The 22,670-nt window shown below is 30.1% G+C and overlaps 2 protein-coding genes across 2 annotated transcripts in view; one reads left to right on the top strand and one right to left on the bottom strand.

Moving 5' to 3' along the window:
• Window positions 1-19,483, bottom strand: part of LOC550921 (ubiquitin-like protein 3) — a 69,249-nt gene extending 49,766 nt beyond the window's left edge. The window contains exon 1 of the mRNA XM_623362.6: window positions 19,014-19,483. Coding sequence (XP_623365.1) covers window positions 19,014-19,043 — 30 coding nt within the window. The 5' untranslated portion in view covers window positions 19,044-19,483. The remainder of the gene's footprint in view (window positions 1-19,013) is intronic.
• Window positions 19,484-19,773: 290 nt separating this feature from the next.
• LOC411172 (tetratricopeptide repeat protein 5) lies at window positions 19,774-22,643 on the top strand. The gene is made up of 8 exons (XM_394646.7): window positions 19,774-20,041; window positions 20,268-20,618; window positions 20,701-20,943; window positions 21,003-21,056; window positions 21,140-21,325; window positions 21,462-21,634; window positions 21,735-21,879; window positions 21,952-22,643. Exons 1-8 carry the CDS (start codon window positions 19,958-19,960, stop codon window positions 22,069-22,071), a joined length of 1,356 nt encoding a protein of 451 aa, XP_394646.4. The 5' UTR covers window positions 19,774-19,957; the 3' UTR covers window positions 22,072-22,643.
• Window positions 22,644-22,670: the final 27 nt, after the last annotated feature.

Here is a 22,670-nt window from a genome sequence, read left to right as displayed (position 1 = left end):
ATATTTACATATTTACATATTTATTGTCAATATAATTTTAATTAAATTTCATATTACTTCGTTAAAAATATTCGGTCACTTTTGTTATTTAAATTAGCTTTTGATCTAAGAGAGAGAGAAAGAGAGAGGGTGGAGGAGAAGGGAGAGAAAGAGAGGAAGGGAGAAAGAGAAACAGCATTTTTAACCAAGTTTTACTTCAATCCTGACTTTAGATTTAATTTATACAACCAAAATGTACGCTTAATACGCGGGATATGCAAAAGTTATGTACAATATTTTAACATTCTTCATCTGTCGGTGTTTAAGTAGCGAATATAACTGTGCTACTAAGTTTACATATGTAACGAACAAAAGGGGGAACTGCGAAACAAGAAGATTAAATACATACCCAGTCTTTAATTTAAAATCGTAACTTGTAAAAGCTTAAAAAAATTCTTTCGCGTTTTATTTCAGTTATCACGGTATATGAATTCCAACCAATTCTAATTTTAATTAATTTTAAAATACACATGTATCTATATTTCGTAAACATTATAATTTTCTTTCAAAATTCAGCATCGAATCTTCTTCTTTCAACAATTTCATTTATTTTTCAATATTTCTATTCAAAGAATATAAAACAAAGAAATCGAAAAAATATCTTAAAAGTCAATTTAAAAATTGACAAAACATTTGGTTATTAAACATTGTCATTAATCTTCATTTTTATCAATTAATACACCCATACTACTTTCACTGAGAAATCCTAGAGAATATATTCGGGACAGTTAATATTTTCAAGCAATATTTCCTGTCATGAAACGCTTCACACTATCATTAAACTTTCATATATCATTAACACGTATACGTACGTACTTATATATCTTGGATCATCGATTATCAACTACGAACTTTCCATCCTCGTATCTCCATTATTAAACAACGCTTTATCGTTGAACAGTTGACGATATTATTAACCGTGTGTATCATTAACAGGTGTAACAAACGTATTGTGTGTAACGTATCATCATTGATCCGCAATAATCTTTTCGTTCGGGCTAAACTTGAACGTATTATTAATATTATAAATCAATACACTTATAATTACGCATGCGATTAACTCATTTTCCATTGAAGATTATCAATGATCCACGCAATCCCATCATCCACTTGGTACGATGTAAAAGAAAATTTTTTTGATTAAATAATCTTTATATTGGCTTAATATCGTTAAAAGATGATATATAGATCAAATTTCAAAATTGTAAGCGAATTTAAAATAATTGGGAAAAATTAGAAAATGATTATTAATGATATTGTAATTATCGATATAGAATTATAATAATTCTGAAGAATTGAATTATTTTTCAAACCATTCAGGCGAATAATGGCATGTTTGCAGACAGTCTCGCTTTTAATTTTATGCTTACAGCATATGTGTCATCTTTTGATATTAGGCTCAATTGACGACGTCTAAGTTTAAATTTTCTGCTGCATGCTCAATTCGATTAGACTCGTCCTTTTATGACATAAAATATGCACGACTAATTTAATTCAAATGTAACCAAAAAGTTAATATCTCTATCGGATAATTTCAAAATCTTAAATCGTAAATAGATTCTCAGCGGATCTGGGAAGATATAATGTGTAAATTATTCGGTCAAGAGAAGAAATTGAAGGTCTAAGAAAATTTTAATACTAAAAGAAGTCGGAAGAAAAAAAGGGAATTTGGCTGGATGACACTACGTTATCGCGCGGAAACTTAAAAACTTAATCATCCTCGAATTACTTTCGGTGCTTGGCTTAAGTTCGTTAAACTTTTTTCCTACTGCTTCGCCACTGTTTCTTTTTTGCTCGAATTGGCTCTCGTATCTCGATTTTTCCATCTCTATCGTTCGTATTAAACGGTGGTCAAGCTCTATCAGAAAAAGTAGTGTAACGTTCGATACAACAATCGCTAATTTTCAAATCGCACTATTTTTTATTTTCTGTAAACAAACTTCACTTCCACCTAAGATTTTTATCTCACAATTTATTTCAAACTATATATTCTTCCATCAATCATATAAAATTTATTCCAACATCAATTTCGTATTTCCATTTCCTATCAATCTCCCTCCAGATATTTTCGATCGACGATCATCGACTCTTCAAAACGTTCGAATATCATAGCCAGACGAATAAATAACTAGACGAAATTCCCTAGCGTTTGAATCTGACTCTCCTCGTGACCAATACCCTTCTCTCTTTTTCTTTCGAACGATCTCACGGTAATCTTCTATAGGTCGGAACGCGCGAGTATACCGCACACTCCGGATACCACGAGAGAAAGGCGGAGGAGAAAGGGGGAGAAGAAAAGGAAGGGAGGGGAGGAGAGGAGACGCGTTTCTGCCTGCGGGAACAGTCGGATTCGCGACTTCCGTTCGAGGCAGAACCAGTCGGGAGGGCTCTCGAATTGATTTCCTCTTTTCGCCGTGGGTGTTTCACGTCTGATTCGACTCGGCCATAAATTCCAGGCTAACTTAACCGTTCGCTCGGAAAGCTTTCTTCGTTAATGCCTTGGGCCTGCCTTCTACCTCCCTCCCTGCCACTTTGTCCACCTCTTTCTCTCTCTCACCCAATCGTCATCTCTCTTTCTCTCTCTCTCTTTTCTTCTGGAAGTGGCAGCTATATCTCGATAGGTAGGTATAACTGCCACTTCCTCTACCTTTTTTCTAGGACCTTCGAATGTTCGTTGAGAGGGGGGGGGAGAGAGAGAAAAGAAAAGAAAAACTTGAGGTTCTGTTTCCAACGGACTTATTATACCGTTCAATATTCAACGAAGAAGAATACAAAGCGAGAAAAGGTTGGTGAATGATAGATTATGCGCATAATTTAAGGAACAATTAGACGATTAGAATAAGCTTTTGGAAATTGCGATGCTCAGAGTTGCGTGTAGCATAAGATTCTTTTGGCATTGATACTTCAAGGACAGAGTTTCTATCTACATTCTAAGATAAGAAACTCATTTGTTATCATGTTGCATACAACCTTGACAAGTTCCTTTTTTGTAGACATTTATTAAGCTATTTACTATTCGAATTTCATGACAGGTAAAGAATATTGAAGTATTATTAACTCGTCTATCCTTATTTCCGTTGGTTAAATTTAAGATTGAATGAAACTGAATATCTGATGATGATTCTTGGATCACGATATTATACGTGTATAAATATCATTTAATATCATGTAAAATATGAAAAGATTTATAATATTTTTCATTTTTTATATATATAGCTAATTCATAAAATAATTTATTTTTTTACATATTTCTACCGCGTTCAAATAACGTTCAATAATTTCGGTAATTAAAACGATAAAAATTATTCGTTCATTTATTCCAAATGGAAAACTACTGTTCAAAAATAATTTTAATAATTATTCTACACTTAATTATTTATTTTAACTTAAAAAGTCAATAAAATTTGATAACATTTACAAAAATAAAGTTATTTTTCTGTCGTTGTTTTGACGAGGATTCGCGGGAAAAAGACATTTCGAAACACCTTTAACCTTGGAATCGATCCAATTACATTCACGTTAAATAGAGAACGAAGAGCAGACTGATAAAATGCCAAATATCGCACGATTCTATCAACGAATTGAAAAATCACGAGGGAATATGAATACAAAATTGAAATTTTTCTTTTGCTTTACGAATTTAATAAATCACCGAAGCACAAAAATATATCAATAAGAATGAATTTAAAACATATGAATGAATTTGAAATATAAAAAAAAAATATGTGATTTATTAATACAAAATATATTAAATTTATAATTTATGAGATCGATCATCATTTTGAGAAAAATAAAATATATATATATATATATACACATAATTTTTTTTATTATTAATGTTAAAATAATTGTAGAAAATATTTCGAAAGAATTTAAAAAATTATTATTATATTATTATATGAAAATTAGGAAAACTTTAATTTCTTTATATTTCTTTTTTTCCTTAAAATGATTCTAGAAAAGAAAATATTTTCCGAAAGTCGCAAACGATAAATCATACAATTGCTCTGTTAAATTTCAAGATTACGGGGCATTCATAACGTAAGTTAACATCACACAACTCTATCACGGTTTTACGACGCAGTAAAAGTTTGGAAGAAAGAAGACTCTGGAAAAAATTTAGATAGAAAGTTTTTTCATTTTGGACTCATAATCTTCCTTTCAATTCTAAAAAGAATAAAAAATTAATAAAGTGAACTTGAATCTGGATTCTAATTTATCTCATAATTTATCTCGTCATAAAAACATTCTCCTGTACTAGAAAGAGAATAACTTGTCAATTAGGAAAGAGATATAAACTTACAATTTAAATATAGAGATCTTCAAATATAATATGATAGAAAAATAAGCAAATCTCTCTTCGAATATAATATGGTAGACAAATAACTATCATTAGTTTATCACACATTTTATCTCGTCAATATCTCATCTATATAACCTCGTAATCATCATTTCATTTTTAATCCACTGCTGCCATCAAGATTCTACACAGAGAAGACATGCAAAGAGTCCCTAGAAAACTAGGGAAACAACAGTACGCGTATGTCACGAATTAAGTGTTTACCACTTGTAAGTTCTACTGCACAATATTACAGAACGACTCTTCTCGCTTCATCGTTTCTAGGTGGCGCTCTACAACTTTCCTCCGTTGCGTATAGACGCTGTCTGTAAATTAGCCTTATTCAAGGCTGGACGCAACCCGCGTGACCAACAACTTTTAGCCGTTACGCTGCGAAATTGAGCGAGTCTCGGTCGACACGTCTACCATTAGTCTAACGAATTTGAATCGTAAAGCGTGCCATGAATACCGACTGGTCGCAGGATGCTGTTACTGTACGCGTCTATGCAACTGAGTATTATGCACTACTATACATCCTGCTGCAATGGTCCAGCGCGATAGGTGGTCTGTTTACTGGGCAACCATTTAATACTTTCACGTCTATGGTTGATCTCGAGAAACAACGTTCTTGTGAGATATTAATCCTTCAAGTTTTAAATTATAGTATCGTTATTTTTTCACACTTGATAAATCTTTAAAACTTTACCAATAGTGTTTTTAATCTTCCAATACCTCTTCTGGATCATTTTTTCTTATCTCTTTCTTAAAGCTTCGAGCGTGTGTCGAACTTATATTGCATCTTTTTCTATCGTTTTGCGCGATATCTTTCGAGCGGTCGAAGCCTGCGCAGTTTCATTATTTTTTCACAAGACGGCCGAAGCGTTAAACCATAGATGACGAATGTAGTTGTAACACGCGGTGCCACGGATAAACTTTTCTTCGCAACTTGAAAGCGGGACTTGACTGAACTACTTACTACGTTATAACAACATGCGGCGTTACGGTATACGGCGAAACGGTACTTCGAGTATATACATGCGATCGAGCCTCTACAAATACCGTTCGAGGTTAATCCAGTTCCGTCTTATAGCATTATGGTTCGCCGATCAATGATTATCTTTGGCGGCTCATAATTCTCTTTCGTAATTTTCCGCCACGACTTTATGTCACGTTATTAAATAATCGACATATTGAGTAATTTTATTAACGATACAGTTTCCCGTTTTCACAAAGTAAATTAAAAGAAAATTGAAAATCAATTTTATAACCACATATAATAAAATTGATTGATTTTGTTTTTCTTCCATTTTTAACGGAATTTATATTAAAATAATATATATATATATACATAAATTCAAGATAAATTAAATATTTATTATTAATAGTTTCTTTGATTTTATAATCGAAATGATTTATATTATAAGATTTATCCCAAAGTGCTAAAGTCGAATGGAAAACTTGTAATAGAAATAATGCTAATAAATGCTAAAAAATGTTAATAGAGAATTCAAGGCAATATAATGTAGATATGAATAACTATCTTACATCAATTTCTAATGTTACAATAAATACATAGTAAATAAAAGTAATTACTTCAAATATACGTATGATATTATTATCAAATATATAATATTGTAATAAAAATAATAAAAAAATCTAACAAATCGTTATTTGCATCCGGAACTCGAGAACGCTTTAAAACAATTGAAACTTGGACTTTGAACTAAGACTCAAGGATATACACGTGCGATAGTAACGTTTAATCCAGGTGCAGGAAGTAAAACGTCATCTTGCTACGAAAAATACCAAAGTATCGAATTACCGCTCGCAAGTTCGCCAAGATGTCACGTCGTTTGTCTGAACCTAACCTAACTTTGCGATACACTTCTCCGCTATCATACAATTCGTAGTATAGCGGAAACGGACGTAGCGGCTCAAATGTAGACAGGAAATTGTGGACTCGAGAAATTACTGCACGTTTTCAGTGTCGTTGAAGCAGTAGAACTTTCTTTACTTTTGATACGTTTATTGTGAGTATACAGATTCGTGGAACAACGAATTGCATGAATATTCGTGATTATTATGTTACGAAAAAAAGAATACATAATTTGTTTACGAAAGAATAAATAATAGAACGAATCAAAAATGTAGATTTTAAAATATATCTATAATTAATTATATATATGAAATTAAAATTGCAAAAAATTGTGTTTATCTTGTATTATTTTTAGATGTGTTATGAACGTTTATAAATATTTTTATGCTAAATATTAATAATTATCTTTTTGCTGCATTTTATTATTTATAATTTATGTCTTAATAAAATATGCACTAAAACTAAAATATATATGAATAAAAAATAAACATTAGTAATGCATTGATAAAATTTTATATTATTGAATTGTAATATAAAGTTGATATTTTATTATTATTTTTAATAATGAACATATTTAAACGTACTTATATAAACAGTATTGATGAAAATTTTCAAATACACAGACAAAATAAAATTCCTTTTATTGATAATAAAAAAAAAAAAAAACAAAATCAAAAATAACATCAGAAGTAAATATATAAATATATAAATATATAATAATATTCTGATGTATATTTTTCAGAATTAATTATTATATAATACCGATGACCTATGTGGAATCCATGATACCGTGTACATATGTATCATGTGTCACGTTAGAAGCGTTAGAAGTACAGCCTTTATTGGTATTACCTTCACCCAGCTCCGATCTGCTTCTAATCCTTTTATTCTTGCCCCATTTTCTCTATAATCCCAATTACTGCCAGCTATATTAACTTTATGATTTTATTGGGTAATAGAAGGAAAAAAAGAATGGAATGTTACTCTCCTGTTAAACAAAAAAATATATGGCAAAGTCCATTTCCTATTCTTAGAAGGATAAATAATTATATTCATAAAATGAAAAAATCGATTATAAAATTATTCAAACAATTCATTTACATAGTGAAATCAATATTTTTTAAATAAGAAAATATCAAGAATAATAACTACAGTATTTTCTTCAATAGCACTAATTATTTATATTATAATTGATTTCCTATATATCATAAATCATCAATGAATTATGATATTTTTAGATAGTAAAATCTGAAATCAATTCATCGATGTAATTTTACAAAATACATACTTAACATCTGAATCAATGAATTTACTACTGTATTTTATATTCGTGACAAACATTAATCCCTAGACGCAGAACGTCTACCATTTAGTGATGTATTTGCACTTCACGTTGGCCAACGATTTTCTCGGTTATGATGCTGTATTTGTAAAACAAAGATTGAATTTCCATGCGGATAATATTTGTTGATTCTCGACGAGAAACGGGCTATTCCAATAGAAAGTCTAAACGTAAACATAATTTATACAAGAAGATAGAATTTAATATATTAAAATGTTCATTATCGAAGTATACTTTTAAATATTAAAATTTTTTTACGATTATAAAAAAATTCAAATCAAATAAGATGAAAATAATATTAACGAAATTACAGATTTCTTTTTTTTTTGTGCGCAAATATTTTTTGATTTTTATATAAACGTAAAATAATCTCTATAGTCTGCATCATCTAAGTAACTACGGTAATAGGACCATCTAAATGAGAATTGAAATTTCGCAAGAACCGCACAAGTAGTCCGTATACTTTCTCTCTGAGTGTGGTCAGGTGCATTTTTATGAAAGCGTAAAAAAAACTTTTGTGGAATTGTGGTAATGAAAACGTTATTAGTCAGAATCATTTTAAATCTGCTTGCGCATATCAAAATCAGTATCACGTTTGCTAATGATTTTGTTTGATATTGAGTAATAGTATCACGTGTGAAAGTTTGATCGATATATTTATTTTTTTATGACTTATAACAAGCTATATGACAAATTATACTTACATTTGATATGATGTTTGAAGTAAAATATAATTAAAAGAAATCTTATCCACAAACTTTTATACAAAAATAGAAAAATTAAATTAATCAAGATTTAATTTTTAAAAAAGAAAATTAGAAATAAAAATAAAAGTATTTAAAAAAAATTTGTTATTTGTTATTGTAGGAAAAGTTCAATATTGATCATCAATTTTGGTTATGATGAACGATATGTCAAGTTTGAAACGTCTAAAAATGGCAATCCATTATTTTTCTTTGACTCGACAATTTTTAAACGAACTACGCATGAAACTTCGTAGATAAATTAAATTTAAAAAAATTCTTCGGACACGGGAGTATGAGATAAAAATACGTTACCAGTATAATTCGATGTATCTCGTAAATACCACGAAAATGGAAGATCGTGAAAGAACAAATTTAGGTTATCTCGCGGCCGTTCTGAATGCGGGCATGTAATGGAATACACTGCGCGAAATTCGAACGGTTTTGCTTCGCGAACGTGAAACGGTTTCGAGCAAAAACCCCTCGTAAATTGCTTGCCAAGCCGTAACGACTGATCCGCGCCCTCTACAGACCCGTTTTAAACTTATAACTTTGAGATACAAGCGTGTTTATATGTCGCCTCCCTATCAATCTTGGCTAACCTAGTTGCAAAGAAATACGGACGGGTGAAATTGAGAAAGACAACGAGAGTAATTCTATCTTCTGCGATCCTTCGAAATTCGTTGTAGATGTAACAAGACTGAATTCCAAAGTTTTTTCGGTCGAACGTATTTTTCGCGTTCTAAGAAAGAAATTCCAACAATCGAATAAATATTCGAGAAGTACACGTAAATGCCGTTGCACTTACGGAGCGCTGACGTCAAGCATAAAATCTTTGTCTGGCCAGTTCATCCGCCTTTCTATGCGTCTCTGTTCCCATCATGAGTCTTATTCACTCGGTTCTTTGCAGCCGTTACGGTTACCGTTTTCCATGGAACCACGCCGCGAATCTTCTGACCTGACTCTTTCTCTTATTATCATTCGCTTTGGAACCTTAAGTAATTAATAGCATAATGGAGATAGCTCTTGTTTGTTTTTGCGAACCAGCGTCGTATTGTGTTACATTTCGAAAAAATTTCGTTTGAAATTGTATAAAGATTTAATAATTTATCGTGATAATAAATTAATGAAAGAGAATATCTTATTTAATATTTTCTCTTGATGAGAAAATTAAATGACGAGAAAAAGTTGAATATATATATATTTTAAAAGATTTATTCATCAATTCAAAATCTATCTGAATATTTTATTTACGAACACGTTTGATCAATGTGAACGCAGCATTATGAATTGCGCGTTCACGTTGAATCAATTTCTCATCTAGAAGAAAGGATAATCATAATATTCTCAATAAATTCTGCTTTATTAGCAGATGACTAATACAAAGAAAAACACATGATTGCTTTTGGCAGAGTTGCGATTTATCACGATCTTCCTAGTTCATCGTACGGGTCTGTTATTACAGAAATATCGGTCGCGTCATATCGGATATTATCGCGTCCGAAAACGATCGTGAATACCAGTTGCTTATGCACCTGTCCGTTGTGCACAGTCTGTAGTGGTAACGAATTGAGCTGGCAATTGTGATACGAGAATATGGTTCTGATGCAATCAGTTGAATGTAACCCGGCAATGTATGCTTAACGTATCATGAATTTCACAGGACCTAGCTCACGGAATTTGCATTGCCGTGCAATCGCTTTCGTGTCACAAAGTCGATATTTACTAACCAATCAAAAACATTGAATTTTTTTTAAGCTCCTATACATACATATATACCATTTAATGAAGCTTACTTGAAAGTAAAGCGAAATTAAATTCACTAGATACGATAATGTTGGAATAAAAGAAAAAAAATTCTTTCTTCAAAACTTAACCTCAAAAGATTGTACATAATACAAATCATGGTACGACAGTTAAGTCAACAAAAATTATGTATCGATGACATAATCGCAATAATAAAAAGAATACATAAATTGAAAAATAAATTAACAGAACGTAAAAAAGTACTGGGACAACAAATAAATGACGAGAATATAATTTTAAACGCAATATAATAATTTCCTTTTTCTGCGCATATGTACAGTTACACGCGCATGCGTGTAAACAAGCGTTAAAGATAATTCATAGTTGGTAAATCACTTATTTCGCGTGAAATATTTCACAGATTCAGAAATATCAAGGTTTTTGTTAAAATATTTACATGACAAACGAATCCCGATATCGCACACGAACAACACGTGCCACGGCCAATTTTTATTTGCTCTGTGAGTAAACAGGACCGGTTCCTTATGAACCGTGTGCTAACCGGACCAGTGCTTTTCGATGTATAGCCCCATTAATGAGCTTTCCGTACTACGCGTGTAAACAGCACGTGTTTTGTACGTAGAGCAAAAAAAAAAAACGAGTTTGTTAAAATAGAATCGAGGGGAAAAGACGTCATGAACACGTATATATATATATATATATATATATATATATAAGATGCAATTTAAAATGAACATGAAAAACATTCTTAGAAATGAATTCAACATTTTATAAACAATGAAATAAACGAACAGATGATCAATTTGACCTTGTTTTCGAAATATACTTTCATGTTTGTGTAATTAAAAATATAACCTAAATTGAAAAAGATGTTTTGAACGAAATATACATTCAGTTTTCAATAATAAAATATGAAATTATAGATGATAGCAAATAACAAGTCATTGATGGATTCTTATGACATCTAATTCTATGATGATTCATTACAACTTTATTAGATAAAAAATAAGATAATCTTTAATTAGATGTCTAGTTGCAATGAAATGCAAAATATTCCACTTAAAATAATTTTTATAAAGAAAAAAAAATACAACAGATGAAAAACAAAATCCGTTATATTATGAAATCAAAATCAAAATATACAAATATATATATATAAATCGAATACATCTACTTTTACGTAAATTGTCATTTATTTTGAATTCACATATTATATTACAACTATTGTCAGCAATTCTCTCTCAAGAGAATGGATAGTTCATACAAACTATCTGTGACATGTGATATATTGTTATATATTTTTTTTTTTACACAAATATGATGTTCATTGAGTGCTTTTCGTCGTTCTATGATTTTTATTGAACCATCCAATGAAAATTTAGAAATGAAATTTGTGTTATTAAATTATTATATTGTTTTTTGTTATAAATGTTACGAGTGGGAAGAATGAAATTCTATTAGAATAAAATGAATTTGTTATGCAATAATGTTTATTATTAACAAAATATTAAATATTACATATAGATTAAATCAATAAATAACAGCATTTCAAAGGAATTTTATTTTCTCTTCTAAAAAGAAATCTTTCAATATAATTTCAAATAAAATCATTCAAATAATGCACAAATATATTTTAATAATATTTTTCATCACGAAAAATGTTTCATTAATCAATATTAATCTTCCATTTCATTAATCTTTTTATCATACATTCAGATACAATTATAAATTGTACATATACTTATTGTATTATATATTTATTTAATCATTCATCTTGCGCAAATAATGTTATATTGCATTATACGTTATATTTATAGAAGAATAATAAAACTGACCTTTGTTAATATACTATTCGAAATATAATCAAGATTATTTCTTAATAACAAAATAAAAATATCTAATTTGTAAACATGAGTGCTATAATAACAAAGCGATTTACATAAGTGGTTATTCAATATTTTTAAATAGCAAATACATTTCTTATACATATTAACTGAATAGAAAATTATTGCTGCAACATTTCTTGCTGCCAACATTCGAAGATATTCTAACAATGCTTATTCAAGATATTATGCTAGTTCTATTGCTATTGTTCTTACGAACAAATCCTTTGTTCCAATATTATCTTAGCATCAAAGAGCGGCCACTTCTTCGTTAAAGTAATGTTATTGACCGATTCGTTAAAAGCTTCGAGAGATATAATGCAATTTATTTTTTCCTTATTGTTTGTTGCAATTATGTATATATATATATATATATATATATATATATATATATATATATATAAACTAGTTAAATGTTAAAATAAAGATACTAATATTTTATTCGTTAATAATGATATAGAATTATTAGTGACTTCGAAAAAATTATTCATTGTACCGGTTAAAATGAAAATTCCATTATAATTCAATATTTACGACAAATTCAATCAGTAAAAAATTTAATCGAATATCACACAACAATAGAATATATCTATTGTTTTCAATATCTATTCAATCCCAATTTTTTTTCAACCGAAAAATAATTTGTATTTGTTTTATGACTTTTCAACAACCGTATTACACATTTACTCGAATTTTAAAAAAAAAATCTTTTTCATTTTATAGATATCCATAAAAAATTATGAAAAATGCGCGTTTAAATTGATTTAAAAAAAAAAAAAATAAACGAGTGGAAATAAATCGTATATAAAAGATGAAATAAAACGGAAAAAGGGAGAATATTTTTTAAAATCATCCCATCATCCCCCGCCTTCATCCGGAAATTAAGTATTTAAATGCGCGGCGATTGCGCTTTCGCCCGTGCTACTCATTCGTCCGCTTGATATTCATCGGGTCGTGATACGCCGGCAAAAACCAAACGGGCATCTCTGATCCCTTAAAAAGCGGCGTTACCACCGTTCGTGGCAACATTAACTTTTCGAGTGAACGGCGAACAAGCGCAAACCACACGCTCTCCGACCGTAGAAAGCGAATGGATTGCGAGAGTATCGAGACTCGTTCTCCGGCAGAATCCACTTTGAAATGGAAACATCAAACGGTGGCAAAAATATAATCGGGGGGAAAAAAGTTGCAGATACCAACGAAATCTACTTTATCACTTGAAACTCTTGCTGTCGAATATTTGTGCGATATCTTTTGAGAAATCGAATTAATTGTGACTTTTTTTCGTATTATGATCAACTACGATTGTATTTAATTATCGATTTATTGTGAAAAGTATTATTTTTGAATATCGATTTATTATGAAAATTATTATTTTTGAATATCGATATTATTTTTATAATTTGTGAAAGGTGAAGTGTATATGGATTTTTTTGAAGTTTTTATACAGTTATGAATTACGGACAAATTAAGTGGATCAATGATAATTGTCAGATCGTTTATCGAAAAGATACAGTTTTCTGAAGCGAAGATTATTAAAAAAGTATAAGATTGAAGAGAATAAAGTGTTCCATGTAACATTGGAATTATTCTGGAAAGAGACGGAGTTTATATTCGGAAGTTTCGAACAGTTTTAACTGGGTCGTGAAAGACTAAAGGATCTCGTTCGAATCTACTTTTAGATGTTTTACAGTTGAAACGCGCGCGCGCGCGCGCACCGACGAATATTTATTCGACTTTTCTTTCGAAACTTTGTTGAAATATATAAAGAACGACAGTAAGAGAACGATTTTCTCTTGTTGGAAAAGACTCGTTTAAATAACCAGGCCACTTGAACATCCTATTATTTATTATAAGCAAGTTTTTTTATTTAATATATTTATATAAAAAGGAGAACGTTAATGTCTTTCTCGTAAAAAGCTAATAAAGTTTAACTTTTAAGAAAAGATACAATTCTTTTCAAATCACACTATCCAAATTTTCGATAAAAACGTATATATACATGTATGCACTATTTTGTAACGTGTTCTTTGATTAAATTTTTTATTCAGATTATTGTTGAACAAAAGAACGAGATATTTTTGTCGTTTTCTTTGTTACAGATAAAAATCGAACTTTGTACTTCAATAATCCTCATCGAATTAATAATTGTCTCAAAATGGAAACAATGGATTTTTAGGAATAAATACGAATGATATAATATCATGGTGATTTATACGAACAATATTATTCTGCTTTACTTACTGCGTTTCAACCTTCGTTCATTTTTGAATTGTTTTATTTGTAAAAAAGCTGCGTTACAAAATAACAACAGCTACACCGATTTACCTCTCATTCAGTGAACGAAATTTAAAATAGTATGAAAGTATCTCGTGAATTTTTATTTTTTCTTCTTCTTTTTAATGATAATTTTTATCGCTATACTTACAATATCTTTTTATTTGTATTAAATATTTTCATTTTTAAAAATATACAATTTTTAAATTTTTCATTCAATAATAGCGTGATCGATAAATAAAAAATCGAACTTCGAAAATTATTAAATTATTTTTATTATATTTAGATCAAAAAAGGAATTCATTAAGTTATTGTAAGAAACAACGTTATTTTATACTTGTAAATTTGTATGCTTTACTTCAATTTAATGCTAGAATAAAAATATTTGTTGTTGAAAAATTATGAAATCAGTACTTGAAATATTTCCTATACCTTTTAAAATATCTATTCCATGGTTGCAGATATTATAGGGACGCATGATCACGTGGATCGAATTCCAATTACGAGATATATTTTTTTCAATTGGATTCTTCATTCCTTGTGCGGAAGTAGAACTGATCACCGAAACATCGATCAGAATTTAATGCATTACATTAAACTTTTAAATTCAATTACATTACAAGAAATATACCAGTAAGGGAAAAACTCATGAACTTCACTTCATTTCGATTTAAATATTCCTTCCATATTTTTCTTTCATAAAAAAAACCTTTTATATATAAAATTCTCTTTGCAACTTCGTATAAATTAAAATTAAAACATTTTCATTATAATTTATATATCCCGAAAACACTGATCATTCATCGACGAAGAAATCATTGTTATCAGAAATATCATCCGGCAAAGCGGTCGAAACATTTATCAACCAACCATCTGAAATGAGACAGGCTTTCATCCTCACAACGTCATCGAATCTGCTTTATCCAGAAAAGCTTCGCCCTCGACTTATAGTGGAAGGAAGGACGAAGTGAATCGTCAGCTCGTCGTCGTAGAGAGAACGAGCCCGCAAGCACGGCCGACACACATTTCTGTTCAGAGAAGAAAAGCAGCCGACACAGAAAATCGATTTAGACGTTTCACAAAAGCCTGATTCGCCTTGATCCGTTTCGCCGGACGGTCTTTTTCCATACGATGGACAGCTCGATTTTTCCCCTCCTATATTTTCCCCTCTTCTTACCCCGCCTACTCTCCTACGTATATCTGCGAGGAGAAAGCGATATATGGAACTTTATACCAGGGAAGGGAACCGCATTCGCCATAGTTTATTGTGCGAGTTAGAAGAAAACATTTTTCTCGCGCATGGGTCTCTCTCTCTCCCTCTCTTTTCTTCTTTCTCTGTATTTTTCCTCTCACGAGAAAAAGGAATACAATTTCGTTCTTTTCTTTAATCGACCTTGACCGTGCTTTGCTCGATAGCCACATGACAATGGCCGACCGAACCGCGTTCTTCGAGCCTTTCGAGCTCGATGCCAACGAGACGTTCCAGCCAGCTTGCTTGATAAATCACGTATCCCGGCTTCGAAAGGCGAATCGAATGAGCGTATTCAGCGAAAAAAATGAAAGAATTTCTAAGTAGTTGAGAATAGCGTGTATGGATGTAAATCCATGCGCCTGTATGTAACTTTATATGAGAGAGATAGGCAAATTATTTTAAGTAATGGAAAAAAAAATTGAGTCGAGTAGTCGTCGTAGTCGTTTTTGAGGTTAAAACCTTGAATACTCGTTCGTTAAGCGACTGCTTTGACCAATTATGTCTAGACTCCTGGGATTCCAAATATGGCTGCCGCCTACGGCAAATAGTAGCCGAAGATATATATGTACATATCTTTTTCTGATGATGATAATAATGATACAAGATTACTTGGGAAAATAGTTCAATTTGAAAAATAAATTTATAATGATATTATTCATACGTAAATTTCTTTCTGATGTAAATAAATAGATTATTGATGTTTTCAAGTTTTTGAAAGTAAATTTGTTTATTCCGTTAAAAAGTTGAAGAGAAAACTTGATCATAGTGAAAAATAATATAATTTTTATTTTTCAAAATAAGAAAATTAGAAAATTATAAATAAAATTAACTAGTATACAAAAAAAACATATGTAAATATAATTAATAAATACCAGCAACATCTTCATCAAAATATAGTATACACTTTTATATACATAAATACACATTACATAATATTCGACACGCTATTAAAATTTTGTATTTAATAAGATTTTGAAAATTGATGTATTAAATTTTTATTTTGAATTAAATCCAGTCCAAAAGAGGCAACAAGGATATAGGCAGAAACGTGCAATATCCGAAAAATTTAATAAAATGAAATGAGAAGGAAGACAACGGTTATTATCAAGCTCGACAAGCATAGCGATGATTTATTAACGCGTACCCTGCCGTGTGGGTCGCATATGTTTTAAGTTTTTGACGTTTACGACATGCACCATCAGTGGTACACGTACCATGAACGAAAAGCAAAACAACGAGTTAACAGAGTATTAACGAATGTGTTAACAATGAACGCGTGTCAATTCGATCGTCTAATTCGAATTAGAATGGAAAAATTAAAAAAAAAAATCTATCGTTTATTTCACATTTATTTTAATAATTAAACGTGACCTTTGTCTATCTTATCGAATATTATGTGAAAATATAATCATCGGATTGATAATCTCCGTGTAAGATGAAAATTATAAAATTGAAGTAAAAATGTTCGATCAAGAACGAATATGTTGATGTTTCCTTCGAGAAAATGTTGTTCACGAATTAAAATAATTAAGTAATAGAGTATCTTTGGGGAAATGACGGGTGAAAGGACTCGTGTTTGCTGCTCTCTTTGGTATCCAGGCCGGAATGATAGCTCGCCATGAATTTCAATTTGCACGATTAATTGTAACGAAACTAAGCTTCCGCGGTACAGCAATTCTCCATGGAAAATATTTCTTGAAAACTCAACATTGGCTCAACTGATTTTATTGTATTCGAATTGTCGTAAACCAAAACGCGAATAAATTTAAATTAAAATTTTTGGCTATTTAAATCAAAACGCTAGAACTACAAAAAATTGATTTATATTTATTTCTGTCAAAAGAAATAAAGATAATAAGAATGTTGTAAAAATAAATAATCCGAAGAAAAAATTTTGATCAATATGTTAGAATATAATTTTTATATGCAATATTATAATAAATCGTTAAATGATACAATTAATAATAAATTGACTATCCTAAATCAATCACATAAAAAAATAAAATCAATAAATTCATAAAATTATTCCTTTATTAAATCATAACCTGTACAAAATATTGAACTGTATCTAACAAGAAATAAGTTGACCTATGTACTATTTAAAATTTCTTTGCAACAAAAATTTTAATTTTTTATGTAATAGATAGACCAATTTACTTCATTAAATATAATGATGCAGTTTTTTTTCGTTCCTTCATTAAACCGCACCTATATTGAACATGACCAAATGTACACTATATCGCCAATTAATTACAAACAGGGGAGGAGGATCGGGCGATTATGGTGGACACGAAAATAGGTGGAAATAGCGTGCATAATCCGTGCGAAAAGGGGCCGCGCAAATATTTGCATCTATTTTACACTCCATCGATGCCGCTGAATTTTGAATGCATGTTATTTTTAGCAGAATAGGTTGAGTGTATGTCGATCTATTCTTTAGCCCGCGGCTTGTACTTGCTCACGCGCACAACCAACCACATATTCTGTCATTAATATTGCCGTGCATATATACGGTCGTTCATTTAATAATTTATACATAATGCGAAATGTGAAAGAAAAACTGAAGAAGAGGAATCAATAGGAAATAGAGGAACACCGATTAACGTACAAAGTATAGGTGGTACTCGGTCATCTCTGTGATTGGTGCCAATTAAACAGCCTCGTTAGACTAGTTAAGTGGATACTTCTCACGAGTAGCGACAACTTTGTAAAAAAATACGCGACGATTCTCTACAGTGGACGATAGTAGATGTAATTCACAAAGCGCGGAGAACGTATCGTCATGACTTTCACAATACAATTAATTCACAGTGCTTGGAAGGGAACTTCAGAGAGAAGAGGAAGGGGAAAGGGAAACGGCTCTACAGCGTGAGCTCTTGGAGAGAAGAAAGAACCGGTGAAATTATGATCTCGTTAGAATGATATGGAATATGATCAAAGGTAACTCTTTGACCATTAATTAGCCAAAGGTGTAAATTTATGATTAGTATTCGATATAAAAAATACAAGAGGAATAACAATGATAAGTAAATTTAACCACCAATGACGTAAGTACAGATTTACGATCGATCGACAGTATTGTATATATTACCGCGCGAAATTTGATTTCATACTGAATTATTTTGCTTATTATGCTTCGCTTAAATGTAAATCAAAAAAAAAATAGTGTAATATTATATGTACGTGTAACATAGAAATAACAAACAAATGACAGAAAAAAGAAGAGATATTAATATCGTTAGTGCGAGGGTGTACATCCGTTGTTTAATCGGAAAAAGTGGCAATCATACAAGACACGAAAAGACATCTCGTTGATCGAATTATAATTTTACACTGATGGTCCAATGACCATAACTTACTGAATAAGAGTACGAATATGTAAAACAATACTATATGATTTATATCTAACAGCAGTCGAAAATTGTGTGAATGCAAAGGATAAAGGAGAAAGAAGAAGGGTGCGGTAGACATATTAGAGCAAGTGACAAGACTCACCTTGTCTGAGGGTATGTTGCGCGAACTCATCGTAGATGATGGCGAGGGTGTCGCAAGGAATCCAGAGGCCGTCCGTAATTTGACCCAAAGCCGACTTCCCGAATGGCACAGGTATTTAACAAATGGTGACAGCAGTGAAAAGCCAGTGTGCGACGCACTTACTCGATGAAAACACACTCACGCACAGCTCACTATTCCGGGACCATTTCGGCCCGAGCCTTCGCTGCCCGATCACACACTCCGACACCTGTCGTTACTTGTACATGTCGGGCGCAAAGTATTTGGGTAACATCTTGCAGATAATACACGGAATACGCTCTGTAGTTTGCACCACACGCACCCACCGTCCCAGTCTCAGAGCCAAACATATAAAATGGCGATCCTGAGACGATGCAGCCTTCTGGGGAAGCTTCGGTCACAGAGTACGCGATTCTACTAGTTGTCCTGTTTGATGCTCATGACAGGTGGCAGTGGGAGGAATACTAGTAGCGCTATCCTCGACACATTTTGGTACTATATTACAAATTGGATTTGTAATAATCATGCGAACGAAGCTTACCGTAAACATATGAAAAGCCATAAATTGAAAACAATTATTTTAATTATTTTCATTATAATTATTATTGAAAAATTGTAGAATCGAAGCAATAATATTTTTATTTTCTTTGAAAACTATAAATTACTTAATATTGATTGCATTTAACATTATTGTGAATAGTACTTTATATATACTAGTTAGCATTAAAATTATCATATAACCTCTTCGATTATTCTGCAAACATTAACATTTTGACAGTTCTCGAATGATAGATTATACATTATTATTTAAGCGTTAATTTGCATGTATATAATTATAAATTATGAATAGAATTAAAAATATCATCTATATCTGACGCATAATGAGTTTATTGTAATAAGTTGCTTATAAAAGTATTTAAAAAAAAATGTCTGCAATTATAGATGATAAAGTGGTTGCAGGAGCAAAATCTGCAAACATTGTTAAAGAAGATCCTATTGTAGCATTGACGGTATTTATACCGTTTTAATAATAGAATTTAAAAAATTATAACATATATTTTTTTATTGAAAAAATATTTATAGAATTATATAATTATAAAAGATTACTATAAATTACCTTCTTTCTTTATTTCCTTATTATTTAATAATAAGTTTTAATGCAAGAAAATATAATTTCATGTAAATTTATTTCTATCTTTATTTTTGTATAAAATTTATTTTATCTATTTATTTTAGGAAAAAGTTAATGCATTATATTTTTTTCGAGATCACTATTTTGAAAATCATTCTATTGAAGAAGCCATTAAAAAAAATAATGATTTAGAAAAAGAGATGAAAGATACTTTAAATAAATTTGATGAATGTAAAGGCTATGAAATTGATGGATCAAGAGCAAAATATTATTATCTAAAAGGAAAAGCTTTAAATGTTACAGAACGTTTTATACCTCAAGCAGAAGAATTATTAACAAAAGCAGTGAAATTAGAACCTAATTTAGTAGAAGCATGGAATGAATTAGGAGAATGTTATTGGAAAAATGATGACATTCAACAAGCAAAAAATTGTTTTGTTGGAGCTTTACGCCATGTAAAATTCTTTTTTCTAATTATTATATATCTTATTATTTTTTATAATTATGTATCATATAATTAAATCATAAAAATTATAGGGTAAGAATAAAGTATCCTTAAGAAATTTATCGATGGTATTCAGACAAGAACCAATTGTTAATGTTGAACAACGAATGCAAAATATACAAAAAGGTGTAGAACATGCTAAAGAAGCAGTTAGCCTTGATACAACAGATGGAATTTCTTGGGCAATATTAGGAAATGCTTATTTGTCTTCCTTTTTTACAGTAGCACAAAATCCTGCAATTTTACGACTTTGCATGTCAGCCTATGCACAAGCAGTAAGTCTTGTAATAATTTTTAACTATTAATTAATAGTAAACATTTAAATTGTTTGTAGGAAAAAGATATTGTAGCAGGAAGTAATCCTGATTTATTTCATAATAAGGCAGTGGTAAGCATTTTATTTTTTTTCAATACAATTTATATAAATTTTAATTCCTAATTCCTAATGTAATTAAATAAAATACACATTAGGCTTTAAAATATCAAGAAGAATATAGTTTAGCATTAAAGTCTTTTGAAAGAGCAATGTTATTAGATCCATTATGGGAAACACCACGTAATAAAAGAGATGAATTACTACAATATTTAAAAGATGTACAAAATTCAGTAAACAATAGTGGGAGAGTAAAACCGAAGAGATTGTATCAAATGATAAGGGTATTTAAATTTTTTTTTGGACAATATTTTTTTTCTATCTATGGGAATATAATTTCAAGATGATTCATACTATTTTATAAACTTAATACATGATGCTGGTACCTATACATATTTATAGGTTTCTGATTAAATGTAGGCATTGGATGTTAAACATTTGGGACCATACAAAGGTGGCTCTTTCACATCCGGCCAGAAGACTGTAAAATTAGATTTAATATTATTGAAAGATTTAGTCCTAGGATTAAATCCAGAGAAAGTTATATTTGGAAAAGTAGTATGTTGGATACAAGACACTGATTGTGTACCTTTGTAAGTAAATTTTTTATATTAAACGATATTAACGTAAAAACAGTTAAACAAGTAAGAAATTTATCAATAAGATTCATAAATACGCGTCGAATCTTTTCAGCGCTTTTTGCCTTGTTGATGAAGAAAAAACATGTATTGCTGTAACAGTATACAATCTTGCTAAAGGTCGTGGAGTTACTGTAGGAGATTCTGTTGCTATACCCGAACCATTCGTGATTCATCAAAAGTTTTCTTATCTTAACAATGTTAATATTACTTTAATGTTATATATATACTTGTTCTAAAATTAATGATTATATAAATATATTCTTTTCTAGGATTTTGACTTCAAATCTATACGCGTCGAAACTCCGGTTATATTGGTTGTTAATGGAAGAAAATTAGGTAGGGAACAAGAAGCATCTGCAAAATTGCATACCTTTAAAAAAACCGATTAAGATTTATGTACAAAAATTCATTTTGAATTATGAAACACAATTAGTAATGAGATTTTTTTTCATCTCAAATTTAAATTAATAATCAATGGATAGACAATGTGATATTTAAATTTTGAATCTAAGTAATAATTATACATTAACAGAATTTAATAATCTTACCACAGTCAATATTTCTGAAGATAGGTTGATCTATTTACAATTGTTGCGCGTTTCCATAGAAAATGTGTAAATTTGAAGTGACGAAAGTTTTGAACGTCTTAAATGTTTTCAATTTATTTCCGATATATTGATTTATAGAGAAGCTTGAAGAATTCGAATACATCGATTTTTATGAAATTTTCTATATATATATATATATATATATATAATATAAAATAAATTCATTTAAATAATTCTATCTTGTAGAATATTATAAAAGCACTTTCAAGTGTTATACGATAAGCAATAATTTTTATAATGTATTAAAATTTTATAAAAATTAATAAGTATACTTTCTTCAAGTTTCTCTTGTTGATTGAAAAGTTACAGAATGTTTTATATATATAATATAATCGGATTTCATATAAAAATACTGATTCTTATAATATCTACGTGTATTT

The sequence above is a fragment of the Apis mellifera genome, linkage group LG6 (assembly GCF_003254395.2).
Source record: "Apis mellifera strain DH4 linkage group LG6, Amel_HAv3.1, whole genome shotgun sequence".
In the NCBI taxonomy this organism is placed as follows: domain Eukaryota; kingdom Metazoa; phylum Arthropoda; class Insecta; order Hymenoptera; family Apidae; genus Apis; species Apis mellifera.
Note: the sequence above shows the minus strand (reverse complement) of the source record. Positions and strands in the feature narration are given on the sequence as shown.